This window comes from Sabethes cyaneus, chromosome 2, assembly GCF_943734655.1.
Source record: "Sabethes cyaneus chromosome 2, idSabCyanKW18_F2, whole genome shotgun sequence".
Classification (NCBI taxonomy): Eukaryota; Metazoa; Arthropoda; class Insecta; order Diptera; family Culicidae; genus Sabethes; species Sabethes cyaneus.
Genome location: NC_071354.1, coordinates 160,962,562 through 160,987,899, shown reverse-complemented (window position 1 = coordinate 160,987,899; position 25,338 = coordinate 160,962,562). Strand labels below are relative to the sequence as shown.

The 25,338-nt window shown below is 39.3% G+C and overlaps 1 protein-coding gene across 1 annotated transcript; it reads right to left on the bottom strand.

The window, feature by feature from the left end:
- Positions 1-23,250: 23,250 nt before the first annotated feature.
- Positions 23,251-25,105, bottom strand: LOC128736980 (protein rhomboid). The gene is made up of 6 exons (XM_053831504.1): positions 24,993-25,105; positions 24,506-24,623; positions 24,077-24,219; positions 23,881-24,002; positions 23,661-23,807; positions 23,251-23,561 (listed from the first exon to the last, which is right to left on the bottom strand). Exons 1-6 carry the CDS (start codon positions 25,103-25,105, stop codon positions 23,251-23,253), a joined length of 954 nt encoding a protein of 317 aa, XP_053687479.1.
- Between the last annotated feature and the right edge of the window lie 233 nt (positions 25,106-25,338).

Genomic DNA, 25,338 nt, shown 5'->3' with positions numbered 1-25,338 from the left:
CGCCATTGAGGTGTTCATCGAAGAACTGCTTCCACCTGTCGACCACCTCGCGCTCGTTTGTAATTAGATTCCCTCCCTCGTCCCTACACATGTCAGGTTTCGGTGTGTAGCCCTTCCGAGTGTGGTTCACCTTCTCATAAAACTTGCGCGTGTGATTAGCTCGGAATAGTTGCTCTAATTCTTCACGATCTCTGTCCTCTTTTTGGCGCTTTTTTCTCCTCAGGATCGTGGTCAACTGGTTCCTAGCTCGTCGGTACTTGGCCAGGTTCTCTCTAGTGGCAATACTTAGATAATTTTTCCTTACTTACTACCGCCCAGTTAACTTCGGGATAAGATGCTGGCCATAACAAGCCAGTCGTCGTATGTTCGAATCCCGGCTGGGAGGCGCTACTCCCGCTCCCAGTAGGATCGTTGCACTAGCCCCGTAACTATCCTGTACTCTAATAGCCGGCTGCGAAGTTTGTTGATAAAGAAGGGTCAAGTTCTAAACCGGACGTTCATACCCATGGCTTTGCTTTGCTTATGTACTTACTTACTTACTGCTCGAGCCAAAGATGCTGATACCTGATACTTACTTACTTACTTACTTATGAGTCCATGTCCGCCGGTCCGACAGAACAAAGCGATGCAATCAGAGTTATCCACTGTCGACGGTTACCCGCCAAGGACCTGTCGCCAGGACAGGTTCTCGTCTACAGCCTGGATGTCGTTAGCTAAACTGCGTCGCTATGAGCCTCTGGGTCTGCCTGTTCTACGCTGTCCTTGTGGATTCCAGTCAAGTGCTTCTCTGCAGATCTCGTTCGCTCCTTTCCTCCAGGTGTGACCGATCCACCTTCACCTACGTTCACGAATTTCTGTTGCTGTTCCTCATTAAATATCCATTTGCCATGCCACCAGGCACGAATGATATAACGTAGGCACCGGTTAGTAAATACCTGCGGTTTCTGCGTTATCTCCGCTGAGAAGCACCGCTTTTCGCAGGCATACAACAGTACGGATTTAACGTTTGAATAGAAAATTTGGGTTTTCGTATATAGAGTGCACTGGTTTTACCGCAAAATGTTTTGTAGACAAAGATACACCTGGCCTTCGTGATCCGTGTGGCTATATCAGTCTTGGTATCACAATCGGACGTTATCTGGCTACCAAGCTGTTAAAAGGCCTGCTCAACTTGTTGTCCCGCTACTGTAAAGTAGGTGAGATAGTGTTTGCTACATTGACTGTGAGAGCTGCTGCCTGGGAGCTCTCGAAGAGGTTATCTAACTTGCTATATCGTTTCGGCGTTATGCGAGCAAGACAATGTCGTCGGCTAGGTCATTTAGCTGCTCCATCTTTAGAAAATTCCAAGGAAATCCTCGATTGGTCTACTGTCAACTACTCCAACCACTATCTCATCCATAACGATGAGAAACAGAAGCGGCGATAAAATGCGGCTCTGTCTTACGCCAGCAGTAACCCTTATAGGGTCGGACAATATGCCCTGCATCAAGTCCACCGGAAAAGTTGCGGTTTCCCGTATATTGCTGAAAAGCTGCTGGATCATCTGGTCTGACAAAGATGGGTCAGCTTTGAGCTTTGAGTCTATCTCTGGCGCTCTATTAGATTTCATACTCTTGATGGCTGCATCACTTTCATCCAGCGATGGTGCCTCCGAGTTGCCGCGAAAAATTCTTTGAATATCAGAGACCAACAAAGTCAGCTCGGAAGAATTGTTCAAAATGTTCAGTCCATCGCTTAAGCTGTTCTGTACCTAACCAGCTCTGTCCTTTAGCGACATCTTTGTATTCATCTTGGCACCACTAAGGCGGCGGAAATATCGTACAACAAACAGATATCACCATTGGCGGTGGCGGTTTTTCCTTGTTCGGCTAGGAAGATAGTCCAGGCTTTCCTGTCTCGCCTACAAGAGTACAAGCTCGTTTTACAGTCCTCTCCAGTTCGGCGTACCGTTGACGGGCAGCTGTCTTAGCCGATCTGGTTCGTGTTCGCTCAATGCCGCCTTTCGCCTCTCTCCGTTCGTCGATCTTCCTTCAAACTTCATCCGATATCCACTCCCTCCGCCCACTGCGCGCTTTGCCGAGGGTACCGTCACTGGTCATGATGAAGGCGTTCTTGATGCCGGTTGATCTTCGACGGTTCCACAAGGTCGCAACTCACACATGTATTACTACTAAGTAGCGCATGGTGGCAATGTTCAAGAAAACCCGGCCATCAATGTGGTGGATTTGATGCAATGGTCGTTGATCCGGTGGTCTCCAAATGGATTTGGTGGATATCTTTGCGGAGAAAGAAAGTGCTTTTGGCCACCAAGCTCCGAGAAGCTGCAAAGTTGATGCACCGCTGGCCGTTATCATTCGTGTTGCAGGTGTAGGTGTACGCTTCCTTCTCGTTGTCGGGTTTACCTTCGTGTGGATAGTGTACGTTCATGATAGTGTAGTCGAAGGAACGGCCTCAATCCATGAAGCGACACTGAATTCTGCATCTACAAGGCCCGTTCTCAGCTGGTTGGTTCTGGCTGTTCCTACAGCACCCTGTTGTGACCCAAGAAATTCAGCGATCTGCAGTTCCAGGTTCCAAGCAGCCATTCTATGTTTATATGTCATGGGCTTTGTTCATGCGGAATGTTCCGAGTCTAATTTTCTTCATTTTTCGTAGTAAAGTAGGTTTAGGTTGGCCAGGAGTACAACTGCGCACTTCGTTGAAGAATCGTTAAGCCATCAAGCGATCACTCCTCACATGTGAATAGGTGCTTAAGACTGACCAGGCTATTCCTCGTTTTTAGTCTCAGCATCCGCACAAGTGCGTCCTTCCCTTTCGGTATATGACCTTAGTTTCTACCGGGGTTGGTTACCCGATCTTTGCTAAGGTTGCCCGTATTCCCGCCTTACCATGAGGAGGTGCTTAGAAAAATTATGGTTGGGAGTAGCAGCTCATTCTAAATGCGTATTTCATTTCCAATTCTTTATGATGATTGCTAACAAAGCTAGTCATTCGCAGCTTAATTTACTAGGGAAAGGACTGTCAAGGCCTTAGAAATAGTTTAAACTATAGATAGTAGAGTAAACATAGATGAACCGGTGCACTTAACCGGAGAACTGGCAACAGAAAATAAACTGAAATTTCATTTCAGCAACACAGCAATTCGCAAGAGTCGCGTAGAATACAACGAAGTCATGCTCGTTTGGATACACGTTTTGCCAGTTCATTTGGATACAATGGATTCATCTTCGCTTATACTGTTTACTTATATCTATACTGTACATAAACGTATCTACTTCGAATATACGTGATGCCTTGTTTATAAAGCTTCAAGTATAGCTTCAAGTTCTGAGTACGACCAAGAATATTCAAAGTGGTTGGCAAATACAACCGCCATCGCATCAAAATAAAGGCTGTTTTTGCAACGAGCGAGGCACGAAAGCAAATGGTGCTCAACTGCCATATGAAGCCATACTCAGCATATGAGCACCCGGTTATATAAAACCAATCACCTGAAACAAAAAAGTCAAAGTGAACCCTCTAATATAGTCCCAAAGGTGGCAAACATTTTCTCTTGACAACACTACTATGCAGAAATGTAGCGCCTTACATGCTTTCTGTAATTTATCCATCGTTGTACGATAGGTTAAATACAACGTCAAGTGTTTGGAACAGAACATTTTATTCCTAATGAATTATTTTTCCTGAAGTCACGCACACTACTTTATCCACTTTGATCTACTTTATCCACTTATTCCTCACTGCCAGTACTATTCCATATTATAGCCGTCCCTGGCGAGGACTCGTTCGTTCCTCTGACCAGTACATTTAACTATAGGAGGGACTTTTGCACTTTCAGGAGGCTTCAGCGGGTAAATTTAGAATTCAGCATGAAGGATGAATGAAGGGTAAATGAGGGGGGGGGGGGGCTGAGAAAAAACCCATGCTAAAGTCACTTGACATCGAATGGCCTGATTCTATTCAGATTCTAAGATACTTTGATCTCTCTAGAGTTCTTTTTTAAATCTTTTTTGTTGAAGTTAATAATATAAAATAGCTATCATTCATTCCGTCGATTTTCTTTGTTAAATCTGTTCCGAATTTTTACACCACGTTCATTCACTGTGTTATCGCCAGGTTTGGCAGGCAACATTAAGCCACTCTCAATTTCGAAACACGATGTTGATTGATCCGATATGGATCACTAAAGAACCTTTCATGTTCTGAATAAGTACGAAAATGAATGAAAATAGCTATTATCTGTAATGTGCTAGCCTGAAATTACGATGATTTGCAATCAGAAAATGGAAGATGTTCGCTCGCGGGGTTGTTGAATCGGGTACAAACCAACCACTGCCGAACCGTGATTCTATAGCTCCACCTAATAATTGACGTAAATGTGCTTGGTAATCCTCCGAAATTATGAAACTTTTTTCTTCGGGACGTGAAGTAAAATGAAAGATTTTGCATTCGATTTACACGTGATCCTGAAATCCAGTGTCATCAGCCAACAACCTTATATTCTGCTTATATATAAGATCAAGATATTTTTATTATTTTAAAGGTAAAAGAGTTTGTTCTGTCTTGAGGTGCGCGTGGAGCATTTCCATAAAATTTATTAAACTCTGATCATTACAAGCAGTGTAAGCAAATACAAAAACGTTTGGTATCTCTGATTTACAGCACCAACAGTATATCAGAGATTGTCTTTATTGAACTATACTAATGATCTCAAAACGCGTAATAATGCTCGAAGCATCACTGAAATAATATCTTGTTGGTTACCATCATTCTCGTAATAAACAAAGTTTCAATTCAACCGTGATGGGTAATAAAATTTGTTTGTGTAAAAAGTATGGATTATTTAAAATAATACATATTTGAGTTGAGGTAGTAGGTATTAAATACATTTTTTTCGCCAAATGTACGGCGGCTGTACAACTGTAGAATAAATTCGTTATTTTCCAAAAACATAATGAATTACTTTTGAATCGCACCTCGTTATGTTTTTCAGAACGTGAGAAAGTTAAACAAATGAATAATCGTCACAGCTGGGTCGAGTGTACTTGGCGACAAAACAGATGATCGAGCCACGAGCAAAGAAACCACAACAGCGCTTGCTGTTGCGGGGAGCATGGAGCAAGCAGTAACGAAAAAGGTGCGTCGGCGAAAACCTCGAACCATAGTGATGACTAATGCAGGCAGGGGCGGCTTGCTGGTCCCGTTCGCGCCAACCGGTAATTAAAAAATAATTGTTCGAATTTTCTCCTGTTTTGTTACAACAAAAATGCCAACAGGAAAAATCAAAATACTCAAATGGCCCAAGCCGTGCTCTCAGGCAACGTTGCGCCGGCCCTGAATGCAAGTGCGTTGCCCGGCCGAGGAAGTAGAATTGCACTGCAGAGTTGCATGGAAATGAAAATGTACTTATGAACTTACCTAGCACCGAGGAAACACCGAAAGCGAGAGATGCGCTGGAGCCTCACAGAAGACGCCAGACAACGGAATCGACCCACTCATCGTGGCGCTCTGCCGTCCACTGTGCAAACTTAGAGTGTAGGTACCTATGTAATCTTACTGGGTAATGCTCGGGAAATAAGACTCGCAGGAAAACGGATATACCCACGTGCGTCTGTCTATCGAATGACTTTCGTTGATTGCGTGGGCCAAGTAAAACCAATTACAATGGCAGCAATCGGCTTCGTAAGAAACACTATCATAGCAACTGACGGAGACCTGATTATCTAGGACTTCACTTCGGTAATAATATATGTTTTGATGAAATTTCAGATTTATTACAATCCATGCGAAGAAGGGTAAATTTTAAAGTAAAAGCCGGTAATTGCCACTAGAACAATGGTTTAGTAGGATACGGAACGTCAAGTTCCATATCAGAAATAGACATTTTTTTTCAGAGTTTAAAATCCTGTTTTCATTCTAGATTTGCAATGGTCGGCGAAAACTTATGGTAAACAAACATTCACAATAAAATGTGAACATCAACCGAAAAAGGTATAAACCACAGATTTGTACTTGGTCGTTATATAAATATTTCAACACCTTGAAAACATGTACAAATCTTGTGCACGATTGTGAGGAACGTGCTGCATGAGCCGCAAATACTGATACTACTTATTACAAGTTCTATAGTTAAGTAATTCTCGTTAAAACGGGGCCACTACTGACACGAGGTTTTCAAATAGTGGAACTTTTGTACTTGATTGGTTGAAATTGGTTAAATAACCGCGAAACAGTGGAGCCCTCGTTCGCTAAAGGCCCAACAGTTTCAAAAAAAAAATTGAATTTTGAGCAAAGCTTGAGATTATATTTCCTAAACTTGCATTGAAACAACAAATTGCATGGTTCTATAAAAGAAAAAACAGGGCTTATATGGAGTGAAAATTTTTTTTGGTGGCCTTCTTGGATTTGGTCGCCATATTGGATTTTATCAAAAAAAATCGGCGTTTTTGGCCATGAACCCGCCAACCGATTTTCATTTTAAAACAACAATTGGAAAGCTGAGAAAAAATGCCACAAGAAACGTTTATAAAATTAGGTGTTCATTGGAATCAAATAAATGAAACAACCAATTATCTGTAGCAAGATTCACAATTGAATGTCAAGTGAATGTCACAACAGTCATGAAAATTTATTTTGAAATGCTTAACTAAGAAGTTCTGTCGCACTTGCCAACGTTACGATGCAATGAAGAAATCTTACTTTTTTATCGCTGAAGCAGTCGTTCAGCAGTCGCAGATGAAAAATGAAGCTGATCGTCCCTTTACCTCAAATCATAAATACCTTAAGTTCCTTGCTATTGAATCATCCCCAACGCATGCAATCGCTTATAAATGACTTGACGGTGACTTTTAATACTAAAGCAACTTCTTCTTGCATTTAGCCTAGATGGTCATCGAGTAATGCCTCCGATTATGCCTCTTCGAAGGTTTATGGCCTTCCTTCACGAGGACAGTCGTCCAAATCGAAATCATCATCTTTTGTGCGCTGTTGTCACTTGAAGTAGCAACTCCATAAACTTTTTGGAATCCTCGGTAGGCTTCAGCCGCCGTTTTCTTCAGATGAAAGAACAAATCATCAAAAGTACATGACGCCGATGCAAAATCACTAATGTGTAAAAGCGGTTTGTTTACCATATGTCCAAGCTTCTTAGTTCATACCGTTTTAGACAAGTCGCAATCGACCATCACTTACTGCTGGAACCATCTATTGGCAAACAGTGGAAACTTAATTGCGCACCTTATATGGTTGATATCGTGTTGGGTGGCACCGCTTACACGTGGCGCACCTGGCACCTGGCGGCATATCACTTTACGGCCAAATTCGGCCAAAACAGCACGGAGCTATCCTTGTGCTTCAGGAAAAGTAATATGTCGTGTTTTGTTGTCGATCGTTTTTGTGTCGTGTATCGTTGAGATTTGGAGTCACTACCTTCTTTTAACCCGACAATTCAGCGATATCTCAGGCGGAGAAGTTGGGATTCGGCTTGAAAGTGCTGATCACTCTCATCGTCGCTGTTGCTTCCGGCTTTCGATTTACTGCCGACTCTGGGTTTCTGGCTGTCGACAATTCCCACGAACAGGTTTATTACGTTGGTGAATTCAGTTTTAACGATTTCACTAACTCGGCGACCGAGTTGTTTGAATGTTTACGACACGCGAGCAAATTTTAATACATTACTCCTCTTGCTTGGACGCCATTTTGATCACTGAAGAGCAAATATAAAATCAAAATTGAGGCATTATTTTGCACGCATACCCTTAAAAGCGAAACATAATGCTGCGTTAACGCGTCTGTCAGCGTTAATTTGACAGTAAACTCATGGGAAAACTGTCAGAATAACGCTGACGGACGCGTTGATGCAGCAGTCTGTTAGGCTCTTTACACAGCCGTGTTGAGTCTAGTCTTTTAAAACACTGTCATAATCCAAGGCCAACTGACAGGCCTTTTCAGCAACACAATTGGTCTTTAAAAATAACAGACAAACAAACGTAAAACAAATCTTATTGCTGAATTTGCCTTCTCCACTTTCATAAGGATCAGAATTTTTTGGCTCGGGTGGCACGGCACCCATATTTATTTTGGACATTTGAGCCATTTATAAGTAACTCATTTACAACGGAAAAGTACTATCTAAAAGTATCTAAGTTCTGAAATATATTAAAGTATCTGGTCGTGGAAAGGGGGCTCCGTAGCCGCAAGGTTACCAAGTCTGTTTTGGCAAGCGAGTGGTCGTGGGTTCGAACCTTAGTAGGATCAGGCCATTCGATGTCATGTAACTTCAGCATGGTTTTGTTCTCAGGCCACACATTACCCTTCCTACATGCTGATTTCTATATGACCCCCATAAAAGCACTCTTGACAGTGCAAAAAGTCACTCTTATAGTTAAATATACCGGTCAGCCTCGCCAGGGATGGCTATAACTGGATACAGTACAGGTATACCTCGATAGTACGTACCCTCGTTAGTACGTACCCTCGATAGTGCGTACCCTCCATAATACGTACATTTTGCCTCGATAGTACGTACATTTTTCAGCAACACTTTACTTGTTTTATTTCAAGCTTCACAAAGGGTAAAATCATCGATTTAAAACAAATAAAAATAAACCGTTATGCTAAGTCAATACCACTAAAATATTTATTAATTCAATAGTGTATGCGAATTTGCAAATTTCTTGCAATGTTAGGCATATGTACAACATGCTTCAAATCCTAAAATTGTGATTCGATAGTACGTACATTTCGGTAATACGTATACGTACGCTAAACGAAGCAAAGTTGTGCGTACTATCGAGGTACACCTGTACTGGCATTGAGGAGCGCAAGGTGGGTAAAGTAGATCTAGCATTGAAGGAAAGGGTAAACCTCATTACACGCAAGCACGCAGTAGTAGAATAGAGCGGGAGTTTAAGTCCAAGTACGGGGTTTAACTCCAAACAAAGGTTTAACTTAGAATTACGAATGTTAAGTATGCATCAGAGTGTCCCAAAATAGTTTATTAATTTAAAAAAAAAATTAATATAGGTGAAGCATGGCACACTTACCTATTTTTTCGCAATCACTGAGATCTGATACATTCGTAAAATAGTTATCATGCATGTCTGGAGTCAAATTTGGATACAGAAATTTATTGAATTTGGCAAAGTCTCGAAATGTTCGAAATTTGGTATAAATAAACGTCAAAACAGGGTACTGAACGGAATCTCAAAAGTTTAAGTAAAAAACGATAAGTTTTTGTAACCGTTTGCACTGGGCTTAGCAAGCTCTGTAGCGCACTGCGTTTAAAATACTGATATTTTTATCTTAAGTGACACCCTTTGCCCTGTCATACGTTCGAAAAATCAAATGGACTAGTATCGGATGAGAAAAAAATTGCAAAAGAAAATACAATGGCACATTTTTTTTAACGCTTCGTTTATTAAGCCTGTACAGAAAAAAACACCATTATCAGTTGATTTGCGGCAGCCATAGCGAAAACAGTTTAGCAACTACGCTCGATGTTTTGTTCGTAGTGCCAACTCCACCCCGAAGCAAAGAAGTTGGATATCGTGATGCACTTCATATCCGCTGGATATAGTCTGATCTAGCATTTAGATGCAACATCTTCTCCCTTCTGGAGAAAGGCAAGATCGTCGAAACTTGGTCCCGGTCGCCCGACAAAGCTAAGCGACATAAAGTGCAGCGGAAGCTGAAGAGGAAGATCGAGAGCAAGGTGGCTTCATCGTTCCGCGCCTTGGCCCGGAAGGTCGAAGTAATCGGCCGCGTCTAAGCAGCGGGCAATTACCCAGAAGGGGCGGTTGAAGGTGCTGGTGAAAAACATCTTTCCATCGAAGCGCGACGTCGTGGTCATAATGGATGACGAGACCCATTTTACACTGGACGCAACGATTTGCTGGGAATCTGGCACTTTACATCCCCAGCTAAGAAGGTAAGCAATGACGTCTATGTATCTTTACTCTAAGCTCGTAAGGGTGGAACTGGCGGTACGAACAAAATATCGAGCGTAATTCCTTGGCTGTGGCCAAGGCTGTCGCAAATCAATTGATAACAATTGTCAATTATTTAACCTAGACTTTGACAGCTTTCATGTGCAACACGTATTGAATGATGATAACGTAAGCTGAGGATAATGATAGTTTTCGAATAGGCTATCACAACAGTTTTTTATAAACACAAACAAACGTTGTTTTAGGTCTTCATGGCATGATCTTCATGGTTCAAAGGTCTTCATGGCATGATACACTTATATCATACATTATCATTATATGAAAGTCTATATATCGCAAACAAACATAACTAGCAGATACATGCCGACCAAAAAATAAACGAGGGTACGTCGAAAAGGTTAATCCAATATGAGCTGAGTCTCTGAATCAGTTTTACATGGAAATTGACCGATGATTTACTAATGTACAGGAAGAAATAAAATTTATACGTATACAAACGGCATGAATTAGGTTTATTTCACATGATTATTTGAATGTTGATTGAATAAGTTCTAAGTATAATAATTAGATGAATTAGCGCAGAGTAGTATGATTTACATATACTGATAAGATACAAAAGCGAAACATTAAATGCAAAAAGAAATGCATAATGTGGTCAGAAAGACCAACAATGACTTTCCAGCATAAGGTATTTGACATGATGGTTAAAATGCATGGTGTAATGAAGTAGAAAATAATTTGTACAATCGATTGGATCGGTAAAAAACTGCCCAGGTACGACCATGACCAAAGTCATGAAAGTGAAACAGTTAAATTTTGCCATTTTGGCCAGCCTTATCCCAGAGTGGGACGCAACGAAACGGGGAAAAAGTGATATCCAGTATAGGTCTTCATATAAATATATGACGGTCTGCAGCGAGCATGACTATTTAATATTCTGTAACCATTACCCTTCAGTCGGTTAATTTTTCTCGCTGCTATGTTTATTCATCACATTCTTCTGCGGCCACAATCGGCCGGGACAATCCCTACCATTGCTGAAGTTATTGCACAGGCAGCGCAACTTATAGGTATGCACAAAGCTTCTCCGCCCGCAACTTGAGTTTCGAATCGGAAACGGAAGTCGTTCTAACGCACACATAATTTATTGCTTGGAATCGACAAGAATTTCTCCAGCCGATGACTTGCATTCCTCCGCGCTCTTCAACAACGTGTCCAGCGGATGTAGTGTTTAATCGTTTCTTTTTTAACTTTTGCAATAAATGATTCATCAGTTAGTAAGCCGATTAGAACGAAGCATTGTACTTTTTTCGCGTGTTTTGCATTCATTGTCATTTGCTAGCGAAGTAAGAGAAAAACTTTTTGCATTACCTCTTATCCTTGGTTGGACACTGACAAAACTACAGTCTAAAATAAATACCTAGCATGGTTCGAATATGAAGCAGTACTGGTTGGTAGCCAACTTCATATTTCATGCCACAGTTTGAGTTATTTTGCACGAATTTTAAATGTAACTACACAAACCTTTTATGCTAAGATTTCTGATGATCTAATATGTACACTAAATTCAGGCAATGAAACCACTGTGCTTTTATGTATTTTGAATTTCGATAAATTTTTGAAATCATAAAAACAAAAATGTTCTAGTTGAAACATGAGATCCATTATAAAAAAAAATTAAATTACATATAACAAATTAATGTTTAGTTTCAAATATTTCCAACGCAAAAGATACTGGTGAATTCAAATCCGAAAATATTATTGGGAGTATGATTTTCTCTATTAAACTAGTTTTAAAGGTGATTAAATTTGAATCTACTTCAATTTAGAATCAAACCTTTAAGGCAAAATATTTTACAATTGATAAATGGGGGTTAATCCCGGTGTAGTGGTTAGAATTCACGCCTCTCATGTTGAGCACCTGGGTTCAAATCCCAACTCCGCAGAAGTCACGAATGGCCCAAACTGTTAAAGTGATTATAATAAAAAAAAAACAATTATTAAATACAGAAGTTGAAAAAAATACTCAAAACATTGTTTCGTAAGATACCACTGGTTCTCTTGTTTCTAAAGTTAGTCATAAAAATAGCATGTTTAAAGCATGAATCGACAAACATGACCGGTCAACATGATTGGATGTCTATTTTCAGCTCAACTTTCCACTTAACGTATCAGAAAACCATAAAATGCCAAGCACACCCGCAAAATGCTGACGTAATTAGCGCTTGGGTGTGCATTTCAGCAAAAAAAACGCTATTACCTACATGACGTTAAATACTCATGTTACCGATCGTAAAATCAGATACACTCTATCGTCATTACTCCTACGCTTTGCAATGAAAATACCTGCAAGCGCCATTTCCTACGCTATTGTTTATTCACGAAAGTCATAAATAGGAAGTCAGCCGTTCTACACACTTCCATAGTGGGGGATTTTCTCTGTTCATTAGTCAGTACAATTGTTTACATTGCAAAGCATGACTGTGCAAGTTGAGTACATAAATATTAGCGAGGTGTAAAATAAACACAACCATATGATTGGGATGTGAATGAAAGCTGTATCCGTTTTCACGAACGCAAATGTGATCGTGATTGGTAGGTACCCGAATCTGGGTCGAATTAGGTTTGATACGTAAACATCGTAAACAGTGTGGTTTGCGAATAATCTAGGATTATGTTATCCAGATCTAGGATTGTGATTCTAGCTTATTCCAGATTTGCTGCGTTTTGAGAACTACCTACTGGTTAATCATATCACGCGCGAGTAGTCTGTGGACCTGTTGTTTGTCAACATCACTTGACACATTATAGGCTTCTCGTCATAAGACAAAAACAAATTGATATTTACATTTTTTTGCAAAACTTTTCTCGGAAGCTGATGGGTACCGGTTTACACAAGATATCACATTAGTAAAATTGAATCACGCGAGAGTTTCAAGAAGAACCTTCCGCAGCATATGACTCGATTCGCATAACAAACGCTCATAACTAACTAACTGACTAACTAACTAAATGCCGGACGTAGTGTATGAAATGACATATTAACTCATAGAGAATAACCAGGTATGCACATCAGCAATCACATCGGAGTATGTCAATCGGGATCGTATCGCGATTATGCGTAAAATGCCTTCCGTAATAAACGCGTTGCCCAAAGAAAGAAGAGTGCCCAGTGAGGCGGCTCTAAAGGGCATAATGCATTGATACAAACAAAATAGTCCATTAGAAATTGTGAAAGAAATCTAATAACGTAATCGAGTTATATCGTTGATTATATATGCTAAGTGGTTGCACTGTGAATGATGGATAGATTAAGTGTTCAATTATATTTATGGTTTGAGCTTGAACTTGATTGACCCAATTGCAGCTTTATTATTAACTATATAACTTGGGAACTTGACCGCATTGTGTAAGTCCAATCTCTTCGGCACGTTGCACGCACTTACCAATAGAGAAAGAGTATTATGGCGAATATTACAACTATTCATAAACGCTTCATTCGTATAGTTAGAATTATGAATCAAATTATGTTATTTTATGAATCAAAACGATTTACATAATTGCGAAATATGAACGATCTTGATCGCAATCGAATATCTGGATTCTTTTAACGAAACTGTGCCGTCTGTTATCCGCTCGGTACGATTCGTAATTTTATTCATTATACATGAAAAAAGCAGCTCCGTCGTTAATCGACATCGGTAGGCTTCGCAGCCGGCTGTTAGTGTAGACACGTGATAATTGCGAGCGATGCAACGATCCTGCTATCCGGAACAGCACCTCTAAGCAGGCTTCATTTTCAGGTTTTTTGCTCAGTAGATGCTCATTTGACTGCCGTGCCTCAACGAAACAGAATTCGAAAAGTAGTGTTAAGGGCAATTGCAGAGTTATTAATTATCTACAATATTGTTCAAGAAAGTATAATTTTAAATTTTTGTACTAGCTGACCCGGCAAACTTTGTACTGTCACAAATTAAACTGTGCTGTCATAAATTGTAAATCGCAGACGTCCTTCGTCACGATCTGGAGTTTCGCTAGTTTCTGATGAGGTCAACCTTTGATAATTCATTTTGGTAGTTACGTCAACTATGAAGTTAGTAGTTTAATACACAAATTTTCAATTTTCTCCGCAATAAAGTAAAAAAAACTCCCCCATTGTTGCGTCCGGTCCAATAAAATAAACCGGTAAAAATTTTCACTGTGATTGTATAATATTTCGCCGAATACCATTTCGCGGAAAACCAATTCTCGATTAACCCTCCTCGGGGGTCTCGAATCATCATAAGAATCTTTCTCGTTCTCTCTGCCGATTTTCACGCCTATGGGTTCAGAAGTTTCCAAGTCTGTAAGGAACATACAGACAGACAGAAATTCATTTTTATAGGTATAGATTTACGGCACTATGGGGTTGCTATCCCGTTAGTAGCAAAAAGAGCACTCATTTGGCTACCAACTTGGATTATGAGTACAGGGCTGATAGCCAGAGAGGTTCTCAAAAAAAGTAATTTTAGTGACTAAATGAAGCGAAGTAGTGGCTAAAAACCTACCAAGCTAATAGAAATAGTGACTTAAATATGACCGAACAGATAAAAATAGCGATCAAAAACACGCCAAATTTGAAATTTCACCACTAGTGACACCACTATTGAACCAAAGTGCAATTTTTTTCGAAAACAAGGTCGTTTATCTCAACGCCTTCAAATGTCGCTGACGTAATTTCAATCTTTTCATGTCAAAAAATAGAAATTTTTTAAAGGAATTGCACTGAAGTTCACGGCACGCGTCTGTGTTTAAAGCCTGGCTAAAAGTAAGCTGTGCAACTCATTTTCTATCGCCTGTTTCTCGGATATGGCTGAACCGATTTATGCGTTATTAGTCTCATTTGAAAGGTATTATTGCCTAGTTTCATTTCATTGCCTATTGAATTGTTTCATGGTCTGATATTTCGTTTAAAAGTTATAATCAAAAATGTGAAAACTACGTGACACGATTTTCTCCGGAACCACCCAACCGATTTCAATGATCTTTATACCAAATGAAAGCTCTTGTTACCATAAAAATTTCTAGGGAGTTTTATTGAAAACGAACAAGTAGTTTAAAAGTTATGCTTAAAAACATGTTTTGACAAGGTAATAATTATCGCCTGTTTTTCAGAGATGGCCAAACCAATTTATACGCTATTAGTCTCATTTGAAAGGTGCTATATTACCTATATAGCCTATATTACGGATAGATCACTATTGATATGTTTTTTGATTGGACCTTTAGTTTGAAAGTTATGAGTAATTAAAATTACATGTTAAAATTTACACTATGTTCGCTCACGAATTCGGTGGTGGATCAATAAAAAGAACAATGGACTGTATTTTCTAGTATTTACTTCTGCACTTATTAACGGTCTTCTTTCAAGTGAAGTACAGCAATCGTTTTTCACACAGTAACCAAAATACACACAGCAAGAAAATAAAAGCATAAAAACAAAGTGTCAAGACACAGCATAGGGCTGTGCTGCACGTTAAACAACGATTATTAAATCTTGTACACGGTAAAATTTTCCGTCAACACAATACTTTATAGCGATTTTAACCAAGATAATTTATTTAGTTTCAATTATTTTAGTACTAAACGAGAGGTCTTAATATTGTAAATGTATGTGCCAAATTTCATAATGATTGGTTCTACTGGTCAAAAGATATTTAAAAATGATTGATAAAATTTATTCAAGAAAACTTTAATGACCAAACCTTTAATTGGACCAAACCTCAAAAACAGAATAATATAGTAAAATGTGTAATTTTTCAACGGGTGTTTCTTTGGAGCAGTTAATTACCCAGTAAACCATTTGGTTTATATATCACGATTGCAATTGAGGTATACGAAATCATATCTGAACGAAAAAGTTATATTTCACGCCATATAAGAACATATATGTGCCAAAGTGGAGGCGATATACGTGCGAAAATTTTGACAACTATTTGTAATTCTATTTTGCGCAGTTTTTATAACACGCAACTAAATACTCCTGAATATATGATATAGATATAATCAAATATTGCAATTGTCTATCCTGCTTTATAATTCACAGTCATGAATTGTATATGAAGACACGCACGACTGCAAAACAACTTATTGTTCACTTCGATTTAACATACTCTAATCATTATACAACTCCAATATGAAATTGACATGAAAACGATTTAATGTGAACTTTCTATTACGATTTTGTGTTATGTGGGTAATTAAATTTAGCACATTTTCATACACTTTTAGAGTGACCGTGAATCCGCCTAATAGGATACCTCAAAAATTTTTGTTTTTTAAACGCGTCCAAAAAAACAGCGTTTTCACAAAAATTGTAGAACACACTAAAATAAGCAACTTTGCTGCATATAGTAACTTTCTATCTCTTACTGGTTGTGAAATTTAATGATTTGTTTAAAGAAACCATTTTAAAATCAAGCAAAGCAAAGCCATGGGTGTAAACGTCCTTCAGAACTTCACCCTTCTTTATCGACACACTTCGCAGTCACAGCCGGTTATTAGAATAGTACAAAATTACGGAGCTAGGGTAAAGATTCAATTAACTCTGTAGCGGCAACGATCAGTCGAGATTCGAACATACGAAGACTGGCTTGTTAGGCTAGCATTGTACCCCGAAGCTAACAGCCACTTTAAAATGAGTTTTGCTCAAAAATTCTGTACACGATGTTTTGAATGCTTTTATATGCTCTATAAAGTTTTTTAGTAGGTTAAAATACACTCTGAAGATTGTTTATCGCTAGGATGCATATGGATGATAACTAGCACAGCGTTAACAAACAGTTGAATTAAGTTCCGAAGACGTGTCGATTTCTATATGATCATTTCCAGTTCAAAACGCTAAAAAAGCCATTTACATTTTTTACTCGACTATTTTCGATTGGAACTGGAATTTGAATGTGAAAATAGTTTCTTTCTAAACCTAATATTTGATGAGCAACATTTCAAAAGGTCCAATGTGCAAATAAGAGATACTCTTTGCGTCTCGTCTCTTACGCTTATTACGGCGGCATAAATGCACTTGAATGCGTCTATTTTGCATGAAACGGTTACTGGTGTTATTGGAAAGCTTATCCTTTAGAAGAATTGGGTTGAAATGTATTTATGCCGCCGTAATAAGCATAAGAGAGGAAAAGCAAAGAGAATCTCTCATTTGCACATTGGACCGTTTGACATGTTGGTCGAGATTTCCATGTTTATCTGTAAGTAAAAAATAAAAAGGTTTGACAAAACGAGTCTTTTTTTAAAAAGAAGGTACTACCACTAATCGTATCACTAATGGGGGTATCAATCGGCACCAAATTTAAGATTTTTGCTTTCTGACCTAAAATGAACAATCTGACAAAATTTGGTTCAAATCCGTGAAGGTCGATTACACGGTTATCGGATACTTTGCATGTGTTGACTCTAATAGATAATTTTTAGATTTCACATCTGAATAACTTGAGAACGGCTGGACCTAAGAAACAGTTTATATAAGAATTGAGGATAAAGTGATGCGTATATAATTTGACTCTGTCAGTTTTATGAAAATTACAAATTCAAATACAAATCAAAAATAATATTTTAGCTGGAAATGCCCATTTCAAATGACATATAAGATGGTATAACACAGGTTCCTTTTACCACTAGGTGGAATTAATCGGATTTTTTATTTCGAATTTTGATTGTACTGTATTTTTTGCATATTTTGATACTAATTTTGTAATGATCCGACCACGGGAAGTAACCGAGAAACGATCATAGACATAAGCGGCAGGGATAGACTGTATTTCAGCCGAGTTGCTCAAAGCTGACCCATCTTTGTCAGCCCGGATGATGCATCAGCTTTTCAGCAATATATGGGAAACCGCAACTTTTCCGGTGGGCTGGATGCAGACCTAACTGAATGCGGTAACTGGTGTGGCATCCTCAACAGGATCCAGGAGAAGATTGATGCTACTCTCTGGCGGCAGCAAGCTGAATTGCGTGCTGGCCGATCATGTGCAGACCATATCACAACGCTCCGCATTATATTGGAGCAGATCATCGAACTTCTGCTGGTGTTCGTTGACTTTGAAAAGGCGTTCGACCGACTCAACCACGAACGCATCTGAGGTGCACTTAGGCGTAGAGGAGTTCCAGATAAGCTAGTCCATCTCATCGAGGCTCAGTACGAGGCGTTTTCGTGGAAAGTTTTGTCGCGGCGTCTTGTCTGACCCTATAATCACTAACGAACTGACATGACACGGGCGTTTCATTTTTGACTCACAAGATCTTGCAAGCAAACGATCATTTGCTTAAATACAAGCGAGCGATCGCTTATATCAAACAGCAAAGAGATGTACAAAGGTACTGGAGACAGATTTATGCCAAATTCAGTTGGTTTCAACGGAAAGCCTCCCAGTTGGCTCCGAGGTATGACGCTAGACCAATAAGCCAGTCGTCGTATGTTCGAATCTCGGCTGGGAAAGACTGTTAGAGTCAATAGGATCGCAGCAACTGCGGTTGCTGGCTGCGAAGTCTGTCGTATAAAAACAGAAGGTCAGGTTTCGATAACGGAATGTAGCACTTAGGCTTCAACGGAAATAACCCGGTAATTCTTTGTGTATAGCAAAAACAAAAGGATAAAGCAATTTTTACAAAGGGCTTTATGCATTCACTTGTGCTCCTATTATGTTTTTATTTTTTCCGTATCGGACACACATAGTTATAGTGAATGATATTCTGCCGAACCTGTTCTCTACTTTTCCAAGATAAATAGCGATCCGTTGTGCAGATGGTGTTATTGTTTAACGTATTTTGATTGAAATTTTCGGACACAAGTTTTTTAAGGAAATACATTGGATGTAGGGATGGAAGATCAGTGATTTTGATAAAATCTGTGAGTTATCGCCACACGCACAGATCACGATCCGTACAGATCATGACAAACAGTAAATCTTTAGCGTTGATCACAAGATTTTGTTTTTGATTTTGATGAATTTTGATACGATGCACACAACCAATCGTCTGTATCTGTTATATTTCTAAACGCAATCGTTCAATGAACATGATCTGACATGAGGTTTGTCATAATCTGTACGGATCGCGACAAATTGTTTGTCGCTTACAAGTAGTGATGTTAATGAATCTGAATCTGATCGCTTCTATGATCTTGATCGCTAGAAGTGATTTTTTTCCATCCCTGAAGGATGTCATGTCGGTTCGTCGGTGCTATAAGGGTTACTGCTGGGGCTGCTGACTTATGTGCACTCAAAAAAATCAGCACGTCAAGTTTACGTGAAAACATAGGTAATTCTCATCCATCACACTTTTCATGTAACATTCACGTGAATTGTTGGTAACTCGCACTCATACTAACCAGTTTACGTGCGATCCCGGTAAGTTGTATCAATTTTCTCATTAACTAGTACATGAAGCTCACGTAAGTTGCTGTACAGAAGTTTACATGATTTTTCACGTGGATGCGACGTACCGATTTTTTTGAGTGGGCAAATGAAATATTCTCTTCTCGTCTCTCCTCTTACGCTTGTCACGGTGATGCAAATGCACTTCAATGGATTATGAAGTTGTTATCTAGCTATTGTTCAAGAAAAATTGCATTGAAATACATTGATGTCGCCGTAAAAACGTAAGAGAAGAGACGCGAAGAGAGTCGTTCATTTGCACATAGGCCCGTCTCACATGTTGCGCGAGATATTGACAGTTGACCAAATCGAGGATTGCCTTGGAATACTCTAACAACTAACAACAGTGGGGATTTTTACGAAAAAAAAGTCCTTTATCTCTATATCTCAAAATACCGCTGGCCTAGGATCAATCTTTTAATGTTAAAAGAAAGATTTTTTATAAGGATTGCAATGGTGTGATACTTGTTCACGGCACGAATCTGATTGCAGCAGTTTTTGTCAAAAGAAGGGCATTTTACCCTACTTTTCTCGACATGAAAATATGTAAAAGTCCATATCTTCAGATTCCGTTGGGATAAAATTGATCTTTTTTCGGTATAAATAAGCTATCTTCAAAAGGAATCCGATGTCATGGTATTTGTTTACGAGACATGGTTGTTTCTTGCTGTTTTGATCAATATAACGACACTTTACCCTAGTTTTATCAATGATGATCAATAAGAGTGAATATTTCTGGATTCCGCTGGGATAAATTAAATACTTTTTCTTCAAAAGAATCGTATTTTTATATGCATTCAAACAGTTTGGTGTTTGTTTACAGCACCTATTTTTTTCTTGTAGTTTTGATCAAATAACGATCATGCTAACTCTATTACGTAAGTTAACTGAGAAAATCAGGGTAAAATCACTAATTTTGTCGCAATCAAATACCCTGTCATCGGAATTTACATAATGTTAGCTTTCTTGTGGCGAAAAAAAAATCAGTTTTATCCCAGCGGGCTCCAGAGTTATCGATAAAAACATCGATGTACTCCTAGAACAGCAGAGTAAAATCTCCTTCACAGCCAAAATTGCTAGCAACAAACGCGTGCCGTAAACTAGGACCATACCTTTGGGAATACTCATGAAAATTCCTTTCTTTTGATATAAAAATATTGAATGTAGCCCAGTGGCCTTTGATGATATTAAGATAAAGGACTTTTTTGCAAAAAAAAAATCCCCACCCACTGTGCGATGGTGCAGCTAAATGACCTTGACCTAGTCGACGACATTGTCTTGCTCGCACAACACCGAAACGATATGCAGAGCAAGTTAGATGACCTCTCCGAGTGCTCCCAGGCAGCAGGTCTAACAGTCAATGTAGATCAGTGATGGCCAAACCGCGGCCCTTCGTGATGATTCGTGCGGCCCGCGGACTGGTTTGAGGGATGCCGGACTTATGAATAATTTTTTTGATTACACAGAAGTCACTCAGATCAGTCGTAATACCTCGTGCATATTGTAGATCTGATTGCTTTCTAGTTTAAATCTAGTGGTGATTCCTAAAAATCGGCTATGTAACATTTTGTTATTCGCAGAAATTGCCAGAGGTCATTGCGGCCCGCGGACTCATGGGGCGATCTAATTTGGCCCGCACCGCGCCTATGCCTGGGCATCACTGATGTAGATGGTAAAATTACTCAGTATAGAACTGCGAAAAACCGAACAACATTGCATCGAAAAAACGAGTCGGGAGACGACTTACCTGGAATTATTCGTAAAACGTGTACCGGGAGTGTGAAACGAGCGGATTGGTTGTCATAGTAAAGTTATTGTAACTGAAAAACCAGCATATTTGTTCTTGTATTTTTTTTATTAAAGTTTTTCCAGCAATTGTTGCTGACATCGTTTTTCGCATATACTTTCTTTTGCATACAATAATTTATTATAAATACATCCTATTAGAGTTTTTGTGGTATTCCTTGTCATGTGAGATAGTAATACATTATTTTCCCGAAGGATTTTTCACTTCTTTCGCTGCTCAATTGAGAAAATGAATGCGTTTCTGCTGCTTCGCCGGGTTTTCAAAATTTAAAATGAGTGTTTCCTTTTTTATGTCTTTGCATATTTCACTGAAAAGTTCATATCAAATCTACTGGCAGTGATGCTTAGAATCAGAAAAAGCACATTTGATTTGCATCGTTTGTACTTTCAAGATTGGATTACCTGATTATTTTGGGGCAGAATGGAGTCATTTATTATTTTGTTTACTTATTTGGTTTGCTTCTATTTGGTAAGGCATTTTCACTATTGTAAGAGAATTCATACTTCTGAGTCTCAAACGCAATCATTTCCTGCTAAGAAAGGACGACCAATTCACCAATACGTTTGCGCGACCAATCGCGGTGATAGTTTGCTTATGCTGTCGAAATAATTTACGGTATAAAATAAATAAATCTTCTTTGGCTTTTCCTAATAAAACAAAAATAATAATATAAAAAAGACACAAAAACAATTAGGATTGTGCTCAACAGAATTGATGCATAACAATTGGTCTCGGTGCAGAACGAGCCCGCACAGAGACGCAAAGTTAGAGCAAAAACATGGAGAAAGGACCAGACCGCAGTCAGTCCCCGCTCAGCTCCAATTGATAGGACGTATTCCACTATTTGACGGCTATATCTCGATTGCAGTATTGCATTAGGCAAAAATAATAATAAATAAACGCTTACTTCTTTGTGATTAATGACTTGAATAAGTTGAGTGTATTTCTTCGCTACAATACTTTTTTGTTCTATTCTCGCTAGAAAAAGTTCGGAATTACTCAGGTTAAATGAATAATAATTATAATAGTAGTTTCATAGAAATTTGACTAGAATTATTGTTCTCCTCTTAATGCAGCAGCAATACAGTAGTAGTAAGCTTTTGATATAATATAGTTCCATTTTAGAGAGTCTAACCAAAACTCAATTTTCATATTGAAATGTGATTGGAACGAAACGATAGTGTTGCGTACCCTATTTTGCATTGAGGTTAATGAGTGAATTATAAATGGTTTTTCTTTTTTTTTCGCGGAGTTCACTGAGAAATTTGCGAAGTCCAAGAGCACTTGGATTGAACTCAGTGTTGTTGTTATAATTATTATTGTATAGCTATAAAAATTCACATATTTACATATACTACTGGACTTGAGTCGGAGATCATCGGCTCCTTCGATTTTACGACATTTGCTAACTATTTTCATCGCGATTTTAGGTGATTTGTATTTAAATGTCATTTACAGTCTTTGGTATTTTGGATCTAAATGAAACGTTATGTCATCAAAATGGCTGCCGTGCAAAAATGGAGGGTTTAATTTACCTGAAATTGAACAAGTATGCAGTCTATCTATCTCGAATAGACTGCAACGTGTTACGAGGCTTGATGCTTAACGAAATAATAGCGATGGATATTTAACAGCCAGTTTGATTATCGAGCCAAACGATCATTTTTATCCCGTTATCTATCCCTCGTAAAACAAATCACATTAAAAAAATGATTCAATCACTTTCTGCGGCGTGATTCCGATGTAACAAACGAGGTCACTGAGCTTGTTTCAATTTCACCGTTTAATGGGTGATGTCGAATATTATCGTACGCGTAAATAGAGAATAAGTCTATGCACAAATCACAACTGTTCCGAGGCCATTCAAATATTCAATTCCACATGCACAGCCTCGACGTTTAATTCTAAACACTGTACCGAAGACTACATATTTCCCGTGTTTTTGATTTTTATACTCTACAGCTCGACCCGGGCAGCTGGTGCGGCGAGGACCCGCTCCAACTGGGGGTGCGTTCAAAACGCTCCGGAGCATATTTGAGTTCTTTGCGTGTTGTTGTTTAGCAACATTCTAAAATCCAAAATTATTGAAAAGATGCTGCTTCAGTACCTGTTCGCCTTCCTCCTCTAGCCTCTGCACTGTGACCGTGTTCACCAGGTTGTACACAACGGCGAAAATTGTACACGCCGCGTACACGCCGAGAGCCACCCACCACAGCAGCTGTTCGTGTAATTTTTGCTCGAAATTTTTCAACACTAGCAAACCGATCGTTAGACCGGCTAGTGCCCCGGTCAAGTGGGCAACATAGGACACCGACGGTGCACCACTCTCCGGTTCCACCGCGTACCGGGAATAGATCGCGAAACCAACGTCGCAGGATGCTGTTGGATGAAAAAGAAAAACGAAGGTTTTTTGTTAAAAAGCTGAACAAATTAGGTTTGAAACTGTTAAAAATTGACGACAAGCAAAGAATAACTTACCAAACAAGAGTATCGCCAACAATCGAATGACGCCATACTGCATGTTACGGTAATTTAGCATGACATTCGCTAGATGAGCCGCTAGCAGAGCGTAGACTCCCCCGCTAGCACCGACTAGGTAAACTTCTGGATCGAATACACTAGTACCTGTTTCGGAGAAAACAACGAAAAAATGATATTAGAGTAAAAATCAACATCCGATTGGCGATTTTCAACATACCTAACGACCCTGCGAGCACACCCGCTAGATATACGCATCCTATCCTAGTTGATCCGTGTACCATCTCCAATGGTAGTCCAACTAGGAGTTGAACGACTAGGTTAAAGCCAAGATGGAACCATCTGCAATAGAAAGTTGATAAATACGGTTAGTCTAACCATCAAACTACCCTTCAACGGAAAAGCTTTGAACTTACCCAGCGTGTAGAACCATATAGAATAGGAACCGCCAAACTTCGTGTCGTTTGTCTGGCCTGTAGATAAACATCGAATCGATCGGAACCGGACCGGCCGGGTCCGCCTGGCCCGATGTAAGCGTGTGGTATGTGAAGAAACCCAGCTGTAAAACAAAATGAGGAAGATATCCGAATTTAAGCATCGTCAGCTTTGGTGGTTGGTTGTGTAATAGCACGATAAGGAAATTAATCTATTGGTGGTGAAGAAAAACAATCTCATTTTCGGGCGACACTTTGTCGCCCGATGTGACCGTGAGACCCAGCAGCACGGACCAGATTCCAACCACCTAAGATTGTTTTTTTTTCACAAACCTCTGCTTGCACACATTATATGTCTGCGGTATGCATCAGTGATATAATAAAAATATAATAAAAAGGAAGGGTACATACCTCAACTAATGTAACTAATATCACAAATAATGGAGGCGGACAGCATGAATAATTGTCTGCATAATATTTTCGATCCCGCTCTTCGGGGAGCACTTCCATTGCAATTACGTGTACCATTCTGGAAAGGAGCAAGACGAAGAAAACAACGTATAAACATGGGGACGATGAGTGAAAAGAAAACGTTTTGATTCACTCAGAGCTTTCTTCCCTTAAGGTATGCAACGCATGTCAGGGTGACCGTCTAGGACCGGTGATTTTCATGATCGTTTGGTTTTATGATTAGAAAAAAACGATAAATTTAGTTCGTTTGACCGACCGGCAAAGCCATGATAAGGCTGACTGACTCAACGTTGGTCGATTTGGTCACCCTAATATGCACATGAACTGCATAGACAGCCGAACCCGGGGGTAGGAGAGATGTACGAATTAGCATTCAAACAGGTATGCGCGGGGTGCACACGAACGAACACACCACAGTTCTGCTTACCTCTTGAATAATGGTGGATCTTCAAATATCAGATGAAAATCGTTCTCCGAACAAACTTCACGATCGCGATGATGTACTGCACACTTGAAACTACGCGACCGTTTGCCGCTCATCTGAAACAGAGAAGAAAAAGAAAACGGAATGACATTAGCGATTATGATTTGAGACATAGGGCAAAAATAAGGGGTTCCCTTGAATTAAGTGGGGAGCACACGAGAGAGAGAGAGAGGGACAGCGAGAGGAAAATATCGTTTAACATAAAGTTGCAATCAAGCGGTGTAATATTTTTATTATTGCTTTTATGAGAAACGGAGGAAACTTTGGAGAAAGTATAAATTAAAATAAT

What these genes read in the sequence shown, in the direction of transcription:
- LOC128736980 (XM_053831504.1), bottom strand. Translation starts at nt 25,105, where the DNA reads ATGAGCGGCAAACGGTCGCGTAGTTTCAAGTGTGCAGTACATCATCGC. An exon ending in GATCCACCATTATTCAAGAG is followed by an intron (nt 24,624 to 24,992) that starts GTAAGCAGAACT and finishes GCTCCTTTCCAG; the next exon opens with AATGGTACACGTAATTGCAA. An exon ending in TATATGGTTCTACACGCTGG is followed by an intron (nt 24,003 to 24,076) that starts GTAAGTTCAAAG and finishes TTTCTATTGCAG; the next exon opens with ATGGTTCCATCTTGGCTTTA.